The sequence below is a fragment of the Thermobia domestica genome, chromosome 14 (genome assembly GCF_964235325.1).
Source record: "Thermobia domestica chromosome 14, izTheDome1.hap1.1, whole genome shotgun sequence".
NCBI classification, from domain to species: domain Eukaryota; kingdom Metazoa; phylum Arthropoda; class Insecta; order Zygentoma; family Lepismatidae; genus Thermobia; species Thermobia domestica.
In genome coordinates this window covers 121,735,117-121,757,705 of record NC_137467.1, presented here as the reverse complement: position 1 = coordinate 121,757,705, position 22,589 = coordinate 121,735,117, and the positions used below count along the sequence as shown (strand labels likewise).

Sequence of the window (22,589 nt, the reverse complement as noted above, 5' to 3'; positions counted from 1 at the left end):
TCGAGCAACGCGCAAGCGTCAGGTTCATGTGAAAATGCGGAAAATCTGCTTGAGAGACTTTGATAGCCTTAAAAGCAGTTCAGCACCATCGGGTAATTGGGTCTTCCCAAAGCTCAAAACGGATCATTTCCGTTTCGCTAACGTAGAGGAGGTCAAAATTAACATGACAGCTGAACTTCGGAAGATACCAAAAGGCTTTCCGTCGGTGTTTCTACCAATCGCAGGAGTGGTGAAACAAGTGAGTGAGTGAGTGACTGACTGACTGACTGACTGACTGACTTACTTACTGACTTTCTTTTTTCTTTCTTTTCTTTCTTTCTTTCTTGCTTTCTTTCTTTCTTGCTTTCTTTCTTTTTACTTGTTTATGTTCGAGTGTATTCGGAATTCCGAGATATTTAAAGATATCGTTAGTGCAGAGTTCCCACGCCCCTGGAAAATCCTGGAAATTGAAATTACCCTGAAATATCCTTATCCTGGAAAAGTAGAAGTTTTTCAATTTCCTACGGCGGCATTCGTCCAGATATGCACTCACCACATCTGTCACACACAGTCAATGGTCCAAAATGCCCACACGACTGGTAATTTCCTTCTCTTCCCGCTTGGTGGTGCTGCACAGGGTGTTTCATTTCGTCACCATAGATCGGAAACAACTTCTGTATACGATAGAAATTTACTATCTGACCAAAGCACTGTTTTTATTATTTTTACTTAATAAAAACAATGCTTTGGTCAGATAGTGTAATTTCTGTACAACAAATGCACTTAAACTTACTTTTTTCATTCAGGTGGTATCCCGGTATTATGGTTCAGCATTCATTTGACATTCTACTGCTGAAGTGACGCTGGAAGATTTCCAGAACTGTGTTGAAAGACTGAACCTAAACAAAGTTCTTCAGGTATCCATGGATGGGCCGAATGTCAATTGGAAGTTTCATCGTTTGTTGCAGGAACAGTTGCTACAGACTTCAGGAGTGCATTTGTTAAATGTGGGAAGCTGTGGGCTCCACATTGTACATAATTCTGTAAAAGAAGGAATGAACAAAACAGGATGGCCATTTGTTGGAACTTTTCAGCAGTTTGCACAGTTTTTTTTTCTCTCTCTCTCTCTCTCTCTCTCAAGATTCCCCTGTTAGAAGGGAGAATTATATGAAAATGACTGGCTCACATGTGTTCCCACTGAAACACTGGGCGCCGTTGGGTGGAAAATTTGCCCGTTGCCGAGAGAGTACTACAGATGCAGGAAGAGTTAAAACCATTTATTGATGAATGCAGTAAAACGTCAAATACCCCAAACTCAGTTTCTTTTAAAACCATCAAGTCCCACTTTCATGATCCACTGACAACAGCAAAGCTCCATTTTTTCATATCAGCCACAAAGGACATCGGCAATTTCTTGACAGTGTACTAGGTGGACAAGCCAATGATTCCTTTCCTCTGTGATGATCTTTATAATATAGTGCGAAATATAATAAGAAGATTTATTCTGAATAATGAAGTTGAAAGCATTGGTAATATTCCACAGCTACTGAAATTAGACATACAAGATTCTGCAAATTACACTCACCCAAAAAACATTGATGTTGGATTTGCAACTCAGCATGAGCTTGATCAGTTACTGACTAGCAAGGCCATTATAATTCAAGATTCAGTGCAGGTCTTTTCTTGTCTGCATTGCAAAAAAGATATTGGAAAAGTCACCTATCAAATACCCACTAGCACATGCCATACAATGTCTGAATCCCAAATTAATGGGAACAGATAAACCGAGATGTCAGAAAATGATGACGAGCTTATTAAAGATATTGACAGACTTAAATAGAATTGAGGGTGAAATGTCTTCTTGCGATGATATGCTGAAGGAGTACAGAGATTTTATTGATGCTGATGTCCTTCCAAACAACGGTATATATAAGGAATTCGATCATATTTCAGGCAAAGAAAGTGTAGATGCTTTCCTGTATAGAGAAGTTGGTTCGCCAGGAAAATACAATAAGTTGTGGTTGCAGGTGATAAAGCCAGTTTTTCTCTTATCACATGGGCAAGCCACAGTTGAAAGAGGATTTTCTGTTAATAAGGAAATTGAAATCGAAAATCTTCAGCAGAAGTCATTCCAAGCGCAAAGAATATGTGACCACGTCAGTTATGTTGGTGGTGTCACAAAAGTAGATATTTCGAAGGAACTCTTAGCTTCTACATCAAGTGCTCGTAGTAAGTACCAGTTATTCATAGAAGAACAGAAGAAGGGAAAAGGCAAAGAAAGAGTCATCCCAAAAAAGAATTTGCTGATGCTGTTTAAGAGCTGAAGAACAAAAAGAAACGGTTACAAGATGACATAGATGAACTAGAGAAATCTGCTGACAAATACGCCGAAAAAGCGGAACAGTGCGGCAGTTTGACTTTCATTGCAAAATCAAACAGCATGAGAAGATCTGCAAAACAAAAAGAAGAGGAAGTGAAAAGTGTGGTGAAGGAGCTAAGTGAAAAGGAGATGATGTTGAAACTCAGTTAATCTGCCATAGCGATGTGTTAGTCTAAAGATTAACAGTAAAGTAATGATATTCTGCTGAACTGCATATTATAACTTCAGAATAGGTATATTTTGTCAGAAATACCTTGGAATTTTTATGTGATATCCCTGGAAAATTTGCTGAGTATCCTTGAAAACCCCTGGAAAATCCTGAAATTTTTTTTTGCCAGTTGTGTGGGAACCCTGTTAGTGTATACTTACTGCTTTGTACCAATGTTTTATTTTATTGCAAATACAGGTAGTTTGACTCATAATAAATATTTACACTAACAAAGTAAATTTACAATGTATTTCAAAAAATAAGAAGAGCGTTGAACATCTATGAGGATGATGATAACTGATTAACAAGATTATTCTTTTATTCTGAACCGAATTATAAAGGATAGTGTAGCTGTTCAAGGAAAATTTACTTAGCCATGGAAATTCAGAGAAATCAATACCAGAATTTTAGAGTGAACTCTGAGTTTGGCATAGTTATAACTTAAAATCTAAAATTCTGTTATCTCCAATTTCACTAAAATGCTTTGACTCGTTTTGGATCTACTTCAAAACGGCACGTAGTTTTGCACACACGTCATAGATGGTAAAAGCAAGGGTAGGTACTGCTTGTGGAGTTTTTTGATAAATTACATTTGAAGTTGCTCATAATCTAATTTCTAGCTTTTTGGGGCGGGGTGGGATGTGGATTCGTCAATTTCATTGACTTTTTTGTCTTAATTTTTGTTACAGACATAACATTTTATGGAACATTAATTGGTATTAGTGGGTGTATAAATTACTTTTTGTTTTGTTTGTATGTATGTGTGTGTGTTTCACGTTTAGACTGTATAATGTAAGTAGGATATCTATTTGAAATTTTTATTTCATTGTAATAATTATTATCGTGGTCACTAAACTCGCGTATTCCATTCCTTTTATTTATTTATTTTCTTCCTCTGCTCCTTTGCTAACGATCGACAGATTTGTAAATACTCATCCCTCGTTTTAACGGAGTAAAAGGCGATGATAGCGGTCCGATGTTGCCAATTGTCCGTGAGTTTCGACACTTAGTCAACAGTGACTAGTATATACAATTACGTTACGGAAGAAAAGAGAATAATACAGTACTATATATCTAATCAAGGATGATATTCAAGCTGACAATGTAAAATAACTGGTATATTGTAAATATACATAAAGGTATATTACAGTACAGTAAATTCTACATACGTAGTTTAAAATCAGGGCTTTCAAACCGAATTGGCTGTTCCAGATCTTGTCCGTTGCTTCCGATATCGTTAAAGAGAGGTTTGTAAAACAGAGGGATAAGTGCTGTTTCTTCAAACAAACAAAAAAACGAAAAATTCATGAACACGAGTGACAGAGAACAAAAGCCTGAAATGTTAGAAACAGTAAGTTGTTCATGGTAAGCTGTACATTAGGCAAAATCCAGTGTAAAAATACGTGAGTTTACTTTTTTTCTTATCTTCTTACTATAACTTCCAATCTTTATATTTCATTGTGTATTCCATTATTAGTAAATTGGTATATTTATTCCAATTAATAGCTATTGCTCCTACTTCAACAACGGCTGGATCAGTTTTTGGATTAGGAACTGGCAAGTCATTACTGGGATCAACGCCTATTCCAACAGTAGGTCTTGGTGGAACAGCAACTACATCTGTAGGTCTTGGTGGCATTGATGCATCGCAGAATAAGTTTGGATTAACCGGTAAACTACTAAGATTTTTTCTTGCTTTATGTACTGTCTTAGAATGTTATGATCCCTAGTTAATAAGCTACCAGTCATTTGTGGTTAAAGAAGGAATATTGTTTATATTTTAGATATTGAAGTTTGAAATAATTTTTTTCTGAATAATGTTGAAAATTTACCCTTATGGAGTTTGTGACATAAAGTATACTCATCTGTTACATGATGAAATAGTTACTTACATTCCTGTATATATAAGAAAATAAGCTCTGAGTGTGTTTTGATAAGAAAATCTATAAACATAGTATTTGTCCACTACAAAATGTTTGAGATCCTTTCTTTCCATTAAACGTCAAGCACAACTGTGATGAAAATGTGTATCCACTTTTTTCCCTACATTTTTTTAAAGAAAGAAAAAAAAAAAGCATTGTGGTTCAGTAAAAGGTAGAAGACTCCTTTTCGGTGCGGGGCGTCCCTGATTTGATTCCAAATCATGTGAGTTGTGGTGGGCAACATCGTGTCCGTGGGAATTTTCGGGGCTTTCCTCCCACATTCCCATTCCCCCAATACTTCGATAAGAATTTCCTTTCATTAATCATCCGCCTCCTTTAGCCTTTAGGACATAAAACTGGAAATTCTATTTCATTTTTCCTTCTTTAGTGTTTGTACCTTCCGTAAGCAGGATGCTTTCATGCATTAGTTTTCATTATAATTCCCATAAGCAGAATGCTTTGATCCATTAGTTTGCATGTAGCTACTAGTTAAAGAATATAAGAGGCCGCGGTGGCTCAGTGGTATGGTGTCCTTGGCTTGATCCGAGCTCGCGCCAAGTAATCTTTGTAGTGGACAAACAGTGTTTGCATGGGTTTGCTCGGGGTTCTCCCGTTTCCTCCCACTTTCTTCATCCCACCAATTCCTTCATTTCTCATCATCACCGTCTCCTTTAGTCTAGTCGACATAACCATGAGACGTTAAGATTTCATTTTCATTTTAGTCAAAGAATATTCTAAGCTTGCTACAATCTTACGTAGGAACAAGTACGTAGAGGTGGATGTTCATTTTTAACTTGAATATATCTCAGAAGTGCAACACAATTGCGTATTATATTGCTTGAGAAGATATATGTAAACTACATGTAACTTATTCAGCTTCAGCTAGATGTCAGAAGACAGGAATTTTTTTTTTTTAAAGCATATTTTACGTTAGGGAAGTGGGTGGAAATTAAGAGCAGTTACAAAAATTCTTTGAGTGATAAGTAATTTGCAGAAGATTGTATTGGTAATATTATAAAGGGTAATCTTACACAAAAATTAACAGATGCTAATGAATTCACGATTATCCGGCTTCAGTATACAGCAGAGTTCTTTTTTCATTCGGAGTCCAAAAGGACACGAAGGAAGTTAGAATTATCCAAAAATATGCATTGCTGAATACCTAAGCGATCAAAACTACAGTGCCTACATGGAAAAAAGTAATATGCAGTAGACTTTAAGGGTACATATCATATGCCTGAAACAATACTGAAAACAAACAAACAACATTTACTCGTACATACATTAAGATACTTCACAATCTTGAAATATTATTTATGTTACTTATGGTATGAATATACCTGAAATGAATTAACATTTCTTGTACATTCAATATTATTCAGAACTAGGAAAATGTCTGTTGTCGTTCTCTTGGAAATGAAACTTCATTTACAATAATTAGCAAATTTTCTGCCAATCTTGTTCCTAAATATTCTGAATTTTAATTTTAAAACAATTATCCATTGTACGTTACAAATTAGAATTAAGAACACTCGACCTCTCAATCACTTACTTTATAAGAAGTGTTCTTAGTCGATGTTCTATATTGTGGTCCAACACCTTCCTATTATTCAGCGACTGATTGGAATCAATAATGAAGCTTCTTGAATTTCTTAAATCCTACATCTAAAAGGACGAAGTGTGCCTTATAAAACAAAATTACTGAAGTTATATGACATGTAAGTTTCATATAAATGCAACTTACAGTATACTAAGTCCCCATAGCAGAACATGCCGCGATCTGCGATGTGATCGCAGAAAATTTGCCGCGCCTGTGCAGAAAAATTGCCAGAGAAAAAAAAAAAAAAAAAAAGAGCCAACAGAAAAGTGTAAAAACATGCCTGCTATGTGTAGATGCCTGTTATGTCGCGTAAAGCGTATTTTTTAACAATTACAAGTGTTTCGTCTGCGGAAATTTTTTGCAGAATTCCTACAGAAAACTTTTGACTTACAAAAACTCATCGCAGAAAAACAAAGAAAGTTCTGCCATCGGGTACTACGTCTATTCAGTAACACAGTGTCGACATCATTTTTCACTAGCCTTTCTTTAAGACGTGCTCTGCTTAATAAATTATTTACACATTATGAATAACTATGACATGCATGTATGAGGACCGCAATGACTCAATGGTAGAGTGTTCACATCTGGTGCTTGGGGTCCCTGATTCGATCTCAGGTCGCGCCAAGTGGGCTTTGTGGTGAACAGTCACTGTATCCGTGGGTTTTCTCTCACCTTTTTCATTCCGCTATTTCATTCATTCATTCACATGATCACCATTTCCCCTAGCCTACATGGCTTAACCGTGGGTTGTAAAACTGAAAGATCTTGATTTTATTTTCAAAATCCGTATGACGTGCACTGTAATATGTAGCTACACAACATTCAACCGGAAAGTAACATGTTCAAACATTAATAGACATAAATTTATTTCCTGTAAACGTATGTGGTTTTGTATATACATTTGTACGAAATACTTCTACCGTTTTATTAATCAATGTACCGGTGCATTTTCTAGTAAGTGTTTGAGTTCTTGGAAATTTTTGCAGTGTCTTTAAGAAGTTCGTAAGTGTATTATATATGAGAAAAAAACTAAACAAGCGTGAGCTCCTTCGTGGCTAAACGGTTACCGTACGTGCCTTTGGCATGAGAAATCCGGATTCAATTCCCGGCAGGAGTTCATGTAGTTCGTGTTCCACGTTAATCAGTAGGTCCCGTCTCATATAGCATCACTGCTGAAAGAGACGTTAAACTCAAAATCAAATCAAATCAATTCAAAAGATGACGTTCGCTCTGCTGAAGATATCAGGATTTTATGAGGTATCGAAATATTAGAAGTATTCTAAAAATAGAAATACGCAAAGGTACGGGAAATATAAATTTTTCGTATGCATAATTTCGTATTACTAAATATGATTTTTTTTTCTTTTTTTTTTTTCCAACACGTAAAGAGCAGTACATGGTGATAAGCGACCGAGAAACCATCACTAAAGGTCAAATTGTATACAAAACTTTGTCCCATACTAAAAAAAGTGTACATGAACCGAATTTTGTAGATCTAAGAACCCATTATTACTAAATACAGATGAAATTAAAGGTCGGAATTTTTTTTATAACAAACTTGACTTACATTAAACGTCATATTTTTTTCCATATCAATCTGCTAATGAATTGGTTTAGAAAATTTGCAGCAGATGTTTTTCTCTTTGACCTTGTGACTGCTGAAGAGAGAAAAAGCCTGATATTGCTAAAAATAAATTCTGTTTATAGGCCGAATGTTTGATTTTGTGATTGAGTATAGTGCAGCTACGTATTACACTGAAATTGATTTGGATTATCTTGCTTGTCTTAATTATCCGTAATGTGTAAATAATATTAAGTCATGTTTGTCTTACGGGAAGATTAGGAAAAATCAAAACATGTCGATTTTATGTTAATGAACAGACGTAGTACAGTGCAAGTGAGATTTATACGAAGCTTACGTGTTATATAACTTCATTCGTACGTACATTTAATTTATATTATAAGAAAAGCTTGTGTCGGCTTAGATGCAGTGTTCAAGAAGTCTCATTATTAGTTCCAACCAGTTGATGAAGAGCAGGAAGGCGTTGGACTATAACTTAATACATCAATTGGACGGACTCAGGGTAAAAGGTAACAAGTCATTTTTATTCATTTTTCAGGAGAGTCATCTTATTCCCTTTTTTACCCAGTGTGGATTCCATTGTAGCTTAATTATTCCCTTTTGCACGTCCCTTGTACTTGTTTTTGGTCACGTTTTTTTCATAGTGCTTTTCATACAAACAAGCGCCATTTAAAATACTATAACTCTGTGTTAAAAACCGAAAATTGAAAAAAAAGTGACTTGTTAACTTTTACCCTGAGTCCGTCCAATTAAGAACACTTTATGGTAATTAATTGATAAAATGTGTAGTTGATCTATATAAAGTCTAATCTTAGTACTGTTTCAAGTTCTTTGTTTATCTTTTAAGCTGCAGTAGAGTTTAATGAGAAAGTATTGAAATGAAAAAAGATGCTGAATATCGTATTGGTTTTATAGGATGATATTTTAAACAATATTTAACTTGTAATTTACAGGTACTACTGTTGGAAGGCCAGAGACAAAAAGTGTCAAAGAAAATCAAATACCAAATGAGATTAGCGAAACCATTGATGAGTTTAAGTAAGATTTTTTCTTTCTAATCTTCGTTATCGTTCAGTTGTTGTTATTCAAAATTGCTTCACAAAGTGAAGTTATTGAAAGTAGTTAACATGTTTGCAATAATTAGGTTAAACTTGAGATACATGATAGTTCGATGTAAATCGATTCAGTATTTTTTATATTAGACTTGATTTAAATATTTAATTTTGCTTATCATAAGATTTCCAAATTACACTACGTATAAATGTCGAGAATCTAATGGAACAGCTATGTCCATCTGTCTGTCGACGGGTATCACAGTAAAGATGGTAAGAAATATCGAGAAGTGGTTTTACGTAGTAGATTCAGCATTTCAAGAATAGGTTCCATTAACCCTGTTCAAATCGGAAATGGTAGAAATCAACAATTTCCTGTTTCAGCGTGTATCGATATAGAGCAAAAACAAACAAACAAAAAAAAAAAAAAATGCGACAAGCTTTTTTTTTTTTTTTTTTTTTCAATACTAGTTTCCATGGAGCAAAAATTTTGATAAGGATTCAGCGTGCGAGGAATAGATTTTATCTTTGATTTTTATTCTTTTATTGCAATCAGTAGTTAAAGATGTATTACTTTAAGTTTTGAGTATTGAATTCACATTGTTCTGAGGGCTACCGTAGTTTCACACTGTGAAACGAAACTCACTTGTATATTTTTACGTTTTATTTATTATAAAGTTCTGATTAGTATTACTGAAGGTAAGTCTAATGCAGAACATGAATTCATAAAAATGAAATATGAACTGTTTCAGTTTTTGTATTGTAAAATCGTCATAACTGTATATCAAGAAGTGATTTGCAACAGACTATATTTACATAAGTTATATAGCAAATACGCAGGCCGTCGGACAGGCGAGAAGTAATAGTTCAGATAAATAATACAGGATGCAGTTAGATAAAAGTTGTGTAGTTATCAGAAGTTTACTGTAAAGTTTGTCCGTTAAAATTGACAATAAGTCGTATAATTTTGAACTTAATTCAAAAGATTGCCTTAATCTTAAATTGCCAAATAGTTCCTGTAGATTTTCTTTTCGTTATCGATAATTCTAACAAAACCTCAATTGTTATTCCGCCTCACAATTTGTGGTATTGACGTTAACTTCTTGACAGTTTTTCACTAGTAATATTAAGATGCATAATATGTGTTTGCTACCTTTTTAAAGTAAGAAAGGAAACATACCAGTAGTTCAATGTGAGAATTTATCACAGAAAAAGAAGTGCACTTTTAAAATAACTGAAGTGCACTTAAACTAACTATAAAATGTCTTCCTATGCTCACTGAATCACACGTAAAGTTTAAATGCTTAAAACTTGTTACCATCTTACGAGAAGCTAACACAATAAATGCACGTCAGTTGTATTTTGTGAGTTTCAGACAAAATGATAACCATCCTCTTGATTCCTAGTTATCGGAATTATCCGGTAATTTAAGAAATAACACAGTCTGGAATAAAATTCAGTATTGTTTATTTATGTGTCATTTCATGTCTTAGAGGGAGAATAGTGTTAGAATGATACAGCAGGGAAGTGGCATACTAAACACACTCGAGATCGGATATTATGTCAGCATCGCTAATGTAAACTCGACAAATTTATGAATCGTCAAGTTTATATTTGAGTACTCAAAATCAACAGAGTTGACGAAATTAAAATAACAAGAAAAATCTGATCTCTGGAGTGACCGGAAATCGAATCTGTTTCGACCACTCGTGTTTTGTAGTAATGCATAGACAGACAGGCATTTGACAATGTTGCGAAATATTTATATGTATAAAGTCTGTGAGTTATAATAAAGCAATTTGGCTACATCTCAGTGTAACACACAGAGGATAGTTATGTTAAAGAGACAAAAGTCTGTCTGTCAGTTCCTGAACTGTTTCGAACGTAATACACATCAGTAATACACGTTCTTGCAATAATAATTTTAAAAGCAACAGTAATGCGTGTTACACGTCTCATTTATGTAAATGCCAAACAGCACGTGGTTTCGAAATGTTAGAAAATAATTTTCTTCAGTCCTTGTTCATTTATTGCATCTTTGCTAAGTACAGATAGTCCCCGATTTAAGTAAATAGATAATTCACTCTTTCCGTAAGTTGAATTTACGTAAATTTCGCAGTTGCATCGTATCGCAGCCATACAATTCATGACAAATGCAGCGTTGTCAAATTAGCACGTAGTTCATGCCTCACTCACTGGATTACTCAACGTTGAATTACGTAAATCGGAGACGGTATATAAAATGCCAGCCACTAACCAGTGTTAAGTACAAGATGTGTTTCTTTGAATTTTATTGTTGATAATCACCGTTCGATAGTTTATTAATTTTATATTTAATAATTAAAAGTTTGTTATTCTTTGTTTCGAAGGAATTTCGTTAGAGAGCAGAAGAATACCAGTTCGGATATAGCCCATGGAACTACAAAACCTTTACGTAAGGTCCAGTCTAATGCGGAATCTTTAAAAAATATGTTAAACGACCTGAAAAATGGACTTAGTCGAAATGTAGCACTTGTTGAGAAGCTCAAAGCAGATACTGCAGCTGTAAGTATGTTTTAATATACACCCATAAGTCACGTGACAAAAATGCATATACTCTTTTCTGTTGACAGCTTATTATTCATATATAATCTTGGTCATATATAACTTGAATATCTTGGTGATACGCTACTTTTCTTTTAAAACAGTAATTTTTGCTATCATAAAACTGACTAACATCAACATAATTCAACTGCAATGTGTTCTTGTTAAGTAGTCAGCACGCTAGTCAGTAAGAAGTCAATGAACTTGTAGTGTCACATGATTCTGGTTCATTTCTGTTTTATCATATATTTTATATTTACCGTATTTGTTGAACAAAAATATTCGAGAAATGTATAAGGGGATTAACGAATTTAAGGAAGGCTATCAACCGCGTGCTTATATATTAAAGAAAGCCGACAGAACAGTTCCTATTGATACAGATAGCATCTTAAATAGATTTCTCTGACGATTTACTTAACACGCAACCAAAATAATGTGTGGGGAGAAAGGGAAATACACAAGAGTGAAAAGAATCAATCATTGTTCCAACTCACAAGAAAGGCGACAAAACTGATTGTAATAATTATCGATTGTAATATCTTTTGTCAACATCCTATATAATCCTCTCAAACATTGTATGAGCAAGAGTGACGCCATATGCAGATGAAATTATTGGAGATTATCAGTACGAATTTAAATGAAATCGATTAACTATCGACCAAATATTTACCATTCGACAAATACTCGAAAAGAAGTGGAAATACAATACTCCCGCACATCAATTATTTATTGATTTTAAAAAGGCTTACGACTCGGTTAGGAGAGAAACATTGTACAACATTCTTATAGAATTCGGAATATCGAAAAAGCTAATTAGATTAATTAAGATATATTTCAATGAATCCCAAAGTAAAGTCCGGGTAGGAAAATTTTTGTCCACGAGCTTTCACGTCGAGAATGACGTGAAACAAGGAGATGCAGTATCGCCATTATTATTCAACTTTGTCCTAGAATGCGCTATCAGGAAAATCAAAGATAGCAACCAGAGCCTAGAGTTAAATGGTATTCATTAGGTATGCTGATGATCTAAATTCAATAGACGATAATACAAGAACATTAGAAAGAAATTCAGAGTTCTTATTAAACGCTTACAGGGACATGGGTTTAGAAGTAAATGCAGAGAAAACTAAATACATGGAAGTTTGTCGGGATCGTAGTGGGGCAAATTATTGATGCGTTAAAATATCAAATAATAATTTTGATAAAGTGGTTACTTTCAAATATCTAGGATCAATATTAACAGACGAAAATAATATTCACGAAGAAATTAAATGTCGACTAAAAGCAGGGAATTCGTGTTACTATTCGGTTCAAAATCTCTTGTTGTCGCGAATTCTGTTGAGGAATTTGAAGCCTAAAATATATAAAACTATAATCATGCCTGTTGTTCTGTATAGTTGTGAAACATGGTCGCTTACTCTGAGGGAAGAACGTAGGTTGAAAGTATTTGAGAATAAGATCCTAAGACGAATATTTATACGCAAGATAAACGGGAATGGGAAATGGCGGAAACCTCATGAGAGAAACTACATAATGTATACGGTTAGCAAACATTGTTAGTGTCATCAAATCAGGTGGGCAGGTCATGTAGCTAGAATGGAAGAAAGTAAAAACGCTTTCAGAGTCTGAACTGGAAGACCAATCGGGAAACTACCATTAGGAAGACCTAGGCGCAGATGGAAGGACAATATTAAGATAAATCTCGCAGAAATAGGAATACAACGTAGAAACTGGATCCAATTGGCTAAGGATAGAATTCAGTGAAGAGCTTTTGTGAACGCGGCATTGAACCTTCGGATTCCATAGGCCATGGAGTTAGGTAGTATTTGTCAGATATTGTGTTCGTAAATAAATACTTCTCGGATTGTTTATTTCAAAAAGAGTTCTCCTAAGTAATTGAGTTCAAAAACAAATTCTTTTCATTTTAGAAATTAATTTTCTGTCAGTGTGTACGAAAAACAGAAAATTGATCGCCTGATTCGACCTAACTTGTCTCTCGTGCTTGCAGAAGTCTGACTCATATGCCAGCTCTTGTGTTTATTTATTCCTTCGTCGCCAACTAAACAGACATGAGTTGCTAGTTATTTGATAGCGAAAATTGATTATTTTGTAGATATTTTGAAGTGGAATATTTCATTCATATTAACATTTCTGCAAGTGACTTCATTTTGGATTCTTTTGACAAGTGTTTATTTATTTCCATCGTTGCTTTATTTGAGAACTCAAATTATTCGATTACTTTAATTGTGCTCTTTCTTAATTTGGTGGGGGGCACGTAGGCTCAGTGATAGAGCGCTTACCTTTGGTGCGTGGGTTTCTTGGTTCGATCCCCTCCCAAGTAAGTTTGTGGTGGACAGCATCATGTCCGTGAGTTTTTTTCGCGGGGTACTCCTGTTTCCTCCCACATTCTCATTCCATCATCATTCAATTGCCTCTCTTAGCCTAAAGGGCATAATCGTGGGACTATTTCATTTTATTTTCTTTCATAATTTATTTTAAAGTGAAAAGAACTTCTGTTAACAGTGCGATTGACTCACGATAAATGACTTGTTGTTTCCTTTTGTCGCCAATAATGTTTTACATTACTTCAAAGCACACATACTTAGAATTTCATCAATCACTAACTCATTTCATGTTAAAAGAAATCAAATTAATAATCTTTAAATTTTTTGCAAGAGAGTCGATGGTTCTAATGTGCTGTTCATTGTTGAGTAGTTCAGCAACAAAGTGTATAACATATGTACTGATTTAATTACGTATTTTCTAGCAATGAGCATTATTCAACGAATCAAACCGCTTTACAAAATACTGTTTTGTAAGTAACATTTTTCGATAAATTTGCAGAGAAACTGAAAAATTATTATTAAAATTTTGCAGAAATGTTAAAAATTGGTTAGAGAATTGATAGTACACTTGGCTTCGGGTTTATTGTACAAAAGTGATAGGAAGCTAGGATTATTACGTCACCATTAAGCAGTATTAAGTTCTTTAGCTTAACAGTAGCGACAATGGTGTTATGTTATAAATATGTTCTCGGGATATCAGTCAGGTGAAGTCCGATGATTTTGATGCCCCTTCATTATCTGATCCCAGAGTTAAGATTTTTCCTTGCTGTCAACATAACGCTATATTTCCTAATGTGCAACTTGTGGCATCTTGGGAAACTCAACGATATTAACAAAAAAAGTTGATCTGTCAAAAAAAAAAGTCAGACTGCATGCATTTCTATTCTCTAAAACATTATTATTATTATTATTATTATTATTCTCAGGGCTCGGTTGACCTAAAATTTTCTAAAAAGTGACCTATAAAATGACACTAAAATTCCTGTAAAATGACCCTAAAATTCACAAAAGTTGACCTTAAAACTTGCAGTTTTTAAACGTTTATTTCGTTAAAACATTGACATTTTTTGAATATCTATTGAATTTTAATTACCATTTCTCACTCACTTTCAAAAGTTTTGTTTCAGTTAGTGAACTCCATTGATCATTTGTGTCTTTGGTTTTGAAAAAGCAATAATATTAGAATTAAACTTTGACCAATTTAGTAAATAGCTAAGCATTTCATATTTGAATTACAGATATATATGCCTATATCCAGTTAAGCAACATATAAACATTTTATAAGCTGTGATACAACAAACTAACTCAGGAACTTTGTAATCGTCACAAAATTTAGCTCATACCTTATTCAGCATTGCAGTAGATAACTGTGAACATTTTTGCGATTTAATTGAATTAGCAACCTTAATTATATACGGAGCAGCATCTGTTACAAGAAGAACATGGTCATGTTGGACACCTTCAGGCCAAAGTAGGGATATCGATTTATCGAAAAGTCTACATATTGTAAAATGGTTGACAGATTCCAACACTTCACCAGTTAGCAAAAATATTTTGCTAGGTTCGTCGGCTTTCATTGTCCCAATAATAATATTGACTATATAACGTTCCTCCACATCACTAGTCTGTCCAAAGAAACAAAAATTTTCTGAGTCCAAAGTTCCTCTGTTATTTTTCTTATTGTGCCCTCGTTATACTGTGGCATGTAATTTTTCCTAAGATTCGTTTCGTCTGGAATGGAACGACCTGTATGACGTTACAGGAAATCCAGCAATTTCACATTGTTGAGTTTCCAAAGAGGAATATTTGGAAACACAAAAACTTCACACAACTCTTTTGAAAACTGAGGATTTGCCTTTACTATTCGAAGCACTCTCCACAAGTAACAATTGCGAACACTTGGTTTTATGTTTGTTTTCAACTACACGTAAATGTTTTTCGCTTCTGATATGCTTTAGCACAATGTATCTTTCCTCTGCTGCCACTTTTCTTCACATACCTTGCAAAATTATTGTGCTATCAGTACTAAAAACATTCTCACCGAATTCGGAAACAATCTGTCTTAAATGAGAAGCTGTAGATGGTTTAGGCCTCAGCATTCTACATACTCAAAGCATCAATTGACTCTCGAGTTGAAACTAGAAAGCGCGCTTAAAGAATAATTTTTAGTTATTCATGTAGTCATATCCTTTGTAGTAAACAACCTACAACCATCTGCTTTGGCCACTTACGAACCCCCAGCCATCGTCAGCCAGCTACAGCTTAGTGTTCATTGCTGTTAGGAATGCAGTTTTTCCACCCCAACAATCAGGAAGCAGGATAAAAGATAATTTAACTTCGTGTTTTTAAATCCGTAAACAGTTTTTATTTTAAGATTTCCTTATGTAGAAGAAAAAGAATAAAAAGACCATAAGTGACCTAAAAGTTACCTTAAAATATTAAAAATTGACCTGAAACTTCAAAACGGCAAAAAGTGACCAAAAGTTAACTCTAAAAAATATATTTTTAGAACCAAGAGTTGATGGATAACTTTTTTATTTGAACTTGCCGTGTCATATGCGTAACAGAAAAAAGTTACCTTGTCAACAAGATCCGGGCCCTGATTATTATTATTATTATTATTATTATTATTATTATTATTATTATTATTATTATTATTATTATTATTATTATTATTATTATTCTATAGTAATACAGATTGCCAAATTTTTGAAATTTCTTTCAGTTGAAACAATTTAATCTTAATATTGCTTCTGATGTTATAAAAGTAGAAAACATCCGCCTTGGTACAATATTGTGAGGTTCCATAGTTGTATGTCCGACCATTTTCACTTATTCCCTCATTGCTAAATAGCGCCTTGGGTGGGTGACTCGTGTTCGATTTGTGGTGGGAGCTTATGTGGTTTGGATTCCACGTTAAGCTATAGGTCCATCTCTCATATTCATTGATTGGTCGTTATTAACGCCGTTCATCAGCAGCGAAACTGTATAGGATGAAACCTACAGTCCACAGTTGAATATGAAGAATGGTATGAGTTCGGTGCTCTCCCACCAGGAATCGAACCCTGGATCTGATGTGCTAACGGCATCCAATAGCAGCTTGACCAAAGAAGATTGCATTCTCATATAGCCTCGATGTTGAAAACTAACGTAAAACTAAAAATAACTTGTCATTGTAGCTGGAAATAATAGACATTGGTTCACTTCAGCTTTAAATTTCACAACTACTATGAAGCAAGGTGCCTTTCAGAATGCTCGCACTTGTAGTAATATTATAGGTATTAATTATGCTCTCTCTTATTTTAGTGTTGTGTTTAAACGTTCGTCATAAATTTTGTTTTTCCCTTTTTAATTCTGATCCTATGAAGCTTAAAGTATATACTGTGTTCATGTAATTCCGAAAAGTTTATTAAGGTAAACCTATTATTATTTTTCTTTTTATGCTTAACTTCAATTTTACCTGGTAAAGAATGTTTTCAGTTACTAATAAGGAAATAGTTGTTTGAGTTACTCATTTTTATTCTTTTGTTTGAAAGGAAATGCAAAATGCAGAAATGGCCCAAAGAACACACGATACTCCAGTAAGTCTCCAGTTTGAAAACGCTGCTCCTTTGGAGTATTTTATGAGGCTGGTAGCAAGATTTGAGCAAGAAATGCAGTTTTTTAGACAGGAGATTGAAAAGACTGAAAGACACATACTATCTCTCTCCCGGTCTAGTGCTTTAACTCCACAAGGTAATTATTTTCCTTGTTGCCTCACGAAAATAGAATAGATAAGATTTATTTATGTAGACGAGTAAAATCGTTATTTTGATTTTAATCCTGTAGTGCATGATAGTAAATAATGTTTCAGTGACCATATTACTTATACAACTCTCCTTATTTCTTCATATTTGGGTTAGATAAGTGAGCCTGCCTGTTGTTCTGTATGTTTGCGAAACATGGTTGCTTACTCTCAGGGAAGAACGTAGACTAAAAGTATTTGGAGACCGCGGTGGCTCAGTGGTAGAGCGTTTACCTCTGGTGCATGGGGTCCTTAGTTCGATCTCAGCCCGCGCCAAGTGAGTTTTGTGGTGGATAAACACCGTGTGCGGGGTTTTCTTGGGATTCTCCTGTTTCCGCCCACTGTATTCATTCCATCATTTCATTCATTTCTCATAATTACCGTCTCCTTTTGCCTAACTGGCATAATTTAGCAGTATTTTCAATAGACTGTAGTAGATATAGTCTCCATCAACTAAAAAAGATTAAATAACTCAGTTATACTGTATTTCTATTATTCGAACTAATCTATAGTAACCAATATCAGAGTAGAATAAGCAAGGAACAAGTACAAAAAAATTTAAGCCTTTACTTACCTGAAGCAGCCACAAACCGTCCGCAAGGGGAGACTTTAGCACAAAAAGTATTCATCAGGTACGTATCAACTGTAGCGAGTTGTTGGCCTTTTAAGTCCCAAAGGATTAAGTCTGTCTTGTCTGAACAAGACATTATAAACTTCCCTGTGCACGCTATTCCAAGTCCTACCACATTGGATTCATGTTGCTAAATATAAAAATAAACAAAAAATAAAATAAAATTGAAGCAATTTTAAGTTACTACAAGAACTATTAAGATTAGTTCACTTTTTTACTTCTAAATAAATGAATGAATGAAGTAAGTATAAAAATTTTATCTGCAAAATATTAAGCTACAGATATTCTTACATACGATACCCCAACACGAGGGCTATTGGAAAAATTTCTGCAAACTACTACTAACAGCGATGTTCCGTTATTGCAAAATTCAGAAAAATAGATCTTTTCATGTTTAAATTATATTTGCGGTTATTTATTTGAGTTTATTCGTTTATTTTTCACAGAAGTTTGAAGTAGTTGTGTGAACTTAAAAGATTTTGAGAAAGTATTTGAGAGCAAGATCCTGAGATGAATATTCGGACCCAACAGGAATAGGAATGGCAGAAACTTCATAACGAGGAACTATATAGTTTATAGCGGTTACTAAACATTAGGGTCATCAAATCTAGAAGGCTTAGGTGGGCAGGTCATGTAACCGGAATGAAAAAGAAAGTAGGAACACTCAAAGTTTTAACTGGAAGACAAATCGGAAAACGACTATTAGGAAGATGTAGGCGCAGATGAGAGGACAATATTAAGGTGGATCTCGCAGAAATAGGATTACAAAATAAAAACTGGATCCATGGAGAGCTTTTATCAACGCGGCATTGAACCTCTGCGTTTCATAGGCCATAAAGTTAGTTAGTTTAAGTGAGTTAGGAAACAGTTATTGGTTCCACTTATGCTGACCAATTTGTATCATTACGGATAATATATGCGTCAGTGTTAAAAGTAGACTAAACAATAGATGCAATCTACTACTTAACCGTGTATAATTTTCATATACAGGGCATAAATAAATATGAAATCTATAAAAACAATTGCATCAGATTTGCAACGAACAACGTACTTAATGCCATAAAAATGAGTCTTACCCAATTTACTCAACAGATACAAATGAGAATTTACCTTCAGGCATATCATTTTGTTCAGTTCAATGTGATCTATCGATTAATATGTCTTATCTTCACACAGTGTTATAGTAAAACAAAAATTAGTTAAAGTTGAAGAGTTAACCATAATTTTCGGTTGTCTCTTCCTACCGTGTACTGTCATCTTCGTGGTAGTGCCATAATGAAAATCTTGATTAGTGTACGGGGCATGTTCTTTGGTCGGCAAAAATACAATGGTTTGGAAATCCCATTCAGAGTAGTCTCCTTGGTAATCCACACACTTCTCCAAGCGCTCCCGCCATTATTGGAAATACTTCTAGAACGCAATTTTTGGAATGATGAGCCCAGCAGCCGTGCCGTCGCATTCAGCATAATGTCTTCTTTTGACTCAAATTGGGTCCGTTTTAGTGGAATTTTTAGCTTGGAAAATAACCTAAAGTCACACGGAGCAATGTCGGATGAATATGGAGCCTGACGATACACAGGAATGTTGTGTTTGGCGATGAAAGCCTGAATCAAATTTCGCGGACACTCTCCTCATGCCGAAATTCTCATTCAAAATTGACTGTACCGATCGGATTGAATGGTTTCTGCTTGGGTATTACCAAGCTTTGGGCAAATTTGATGCAATATCGCTGCTCAAGTTTTTCTGTCATTTTAGAAAAAACTGAAATCTAACGACCGCTCATTACACGTCTTCACTCATTGGCCGACTGCCAGCAACTGACGCTTCCTGCTGGCGGGAAAAAGTTCACGACTGCGTATGAATATCCCCTCTACATATACACTGAAGAAAGTCTCCCGTGCTTCATTGGTTTACGCAGGAAAAATTAATGTTCGATATTTTCTAAACACACCTCGTATATTTCAGAATCAGTTTCATGTTAATAGGTGTGGTTGTTGTACATCAATTTTTAATTTTACAAAAACTTTTTTTTTTCAAAAACTACACATAAAGATTTACCCTCTTCCGTATCATTTTGGTGAGAGTTTATCGATTGGTGTATGTCTAGCTTTAAACAAATTTCTTTCCGCTAAATACGAATACTATAGTAGAATTTGTGAGACGAAAAGTCTTGTGATTATAAAAAGAGTGTAAGTATTAGTAGATTCGTTAATACATGCAAATGACTATGCTGTTTTTCATACCCATTGTTCCTTATTTTGTATATATAATTACACAAATCAGTGCGTAACTTTGGATATTTTTTATTTCAGAACTCTCTCAAGCTTTGCAGAAATTACATGGCAGTCTAATAGCGTTGGCAGGAAAACTCCATTCTGTTCACATGGCTGTAGAGTCTCAAAAGCAGCAGTATTTGAACTTACGAAAGTACTTTCTCAGGGACAACAGGAATGTTTTCGAAGAGCAGAGGAAAGCGGCGAAGACTGCATCTGAAAAAGTTCTTATGCCAGGCAGAGTAGCTCCGGGTCCAACACCATTCACAGGTGAGCGTGTGATTTAAGTTCATTTTCTGATTTCTAGAGAACACCTTAGTTGCCTTCAAATAAACTAGATAGCCATTTTCAAATTGTGTACCGTGTCAGAATTAGGACATCGAAATTAAAATGCACGTTCGATATATGTGATTTATAAATGATCTGTTTTTCGTTACGCCGTACGATTTCAGACTTAAAGGAAACTCAGAACGAGATACTAGAAAGTCATAATGTGAACTAGTATATATTTTATGATGTATCATTAATATACGTAGTGTGTGCTGACGAAGCAAATGATTTAAGTAGTCTATATGTTTAGTTACTGATTCATTTACTGACACATGCATATCTGAACACTCCAGTTGTTTCTATTTGAAGGCGCTTATGTATCACTTTGTAACCATGGCTTTCGATATAAATTTTCAAAACTATCATAAATATTCTAGCATCAGTTGATGAGGGGAGGTTTGTAAATACCCAAATGTGTGAAGGTACTAGTTAAAGAAATTCGAAATAAATAAATAGCAACTTGAGAATATAGTTTATTATCATGTATTATGCGCGCGATCGTGTTTCATTGTTTACTAGTTTCAGTTCATCATTAGCATTTCTTATCTTAGAAACTTAACAATGCTTAGAATTAACGCTAGATTAAACACAAGAAACTGGCTGTGTCCTAAAAAGGAAAAAAAGTAGCAAATGCAGTTTATGCAGAGGTACGTGACAAAAGAAAAATATTTAATGCAATTGTCAACAACAAGCTTTTATTTACAACATAATTGCTATGTAGAAATGTAGTCGAGAAGATAGAGGGGCGGAGTGCATAGTGACAGCTTTCTTCTGGTTCAGCCTGGTTGTTCAAGTTGCAGAGGCAAGATCAAAAATAAAGAGATGTTATAGTTGTGGTGTTCGGTTTATCCATTGATCCTATACAGATAACAAGCGTATCAGTTTCCAAGTATTCCAAGACCACTTCAATCCTTCGTGGTCATTAGATAATTATTTATTATGAATTCAGCAACTACCAGGTGACACATTTTTTGCAACATTTGCCGGAGCGTATTTTCGCTGAGTAATATAGATGACAAGGGGTACCAAATCACATAAAAGGTAAAAAGCATATGTAAATGGCTACCGTCCATTTCAATATTAGGAATAGTTATGCCTATGTGAATCAAGAAAATAAATTAGTACCTTCTGACACACATCTATTTGTACCTCATCTGTAGAAAGTCGAAAAGTTTATGGTGATGTTGCATGCTCAAATGTGGATTCTACGATGCAAGTGGGTACGAGTTCGGGGACGAAACAGCGTCCTTTAGAGGAATTCTTAGTAAAATATGCTGCTAAGATGTGAAAGTATCACTTATATTCCCAGACAATGAGATTGCCGAGAAAATGAACTTCAACGTGACAGAATAACATATACTTTATTTTGAATTATCACCATATTTTAGAAGTGAACTAATTCAGTGTTTGAAGGAGACATAAATGTGGACTTTAAAGTACAGTAAAAAGGGATAGTGTGCAGGGATTTTCATTTCTAGGGATTTCTGTAGCTTCTGATGTTTTAATCGCTTATAGAGAGACGGTTTCACTCTTAAACTTAAAAAAGATGATTCAAATATCAACAGACGGCCCTAACGTTAACTTTACATTTCTGCACATCTTCACGTCGGATATCAAGACGTCGCCAATTCATCCTGTAGTACTTGATGCAGGAAGCGGTTGATTACTTTGCGTATATCATTTGAAGCTGCAATTGAGGTAACGAACTGGAGAATCGTTGAATTTCTAAGAGTTCTGCATAATTTGCAGAATCTGTATTAAAAGTAAAGAGATCAATGTTTTCCTGACGCGACTGTGTGTTACAGCGCGTTCGTTCCAGGCGAGTTTGATGGAAGAGAAAGTAAGCTTCAAAACTCACCGTGCATCAGTCGCCTTCGAGCTTCCGTGCACTGCGTATCGTCGTTTAAGTGGACTCTGTGT

At 34.7% G+C, this 22,589-nt stretch overlaps 1 protein-coding gene across 7 annotated transcripts in view; it reads left to right on the top strand.

Moving 5' to 3' along the window:
• The window catches only part of LOC145670308 (nucleoporin p58/p45-like), a 102,585-nt gene that overhangs the window by 22,939 nt on the left and 57,057 nt on the right, over positions 1-22,589 (top strand). For all 7 annotated transcript variants that reach the window (XR_014128255.1, XM_081738782.1, XM_081738786.1 and 4 more), the window contains exons 4-8: positions 4,074-4,238; positions 8,625-8,709; positions 11,093-11,267; positions 17,188-17,386; positions 20,379-20,609. Coding sequence is in view for 6 of the 7 variants with exons in the window: in XM_081738782.1 (XP_081594908.1) it covers positions 4,074-4,238; positions 8,625-8,709; positions 11,093-11,267; positions 17,188-17,386; positions 20,379-20,609 (855 nt within the window). In the remaining variant the exon portion in view is untranslated. The remainder of the gene's footprint in view (positions 1-4,073; positions 4,239-8,624; positions 8,710-11,092; positions 11,268-17,187; positions 17,387-20,378; positions 20,610-22,589) is intronic.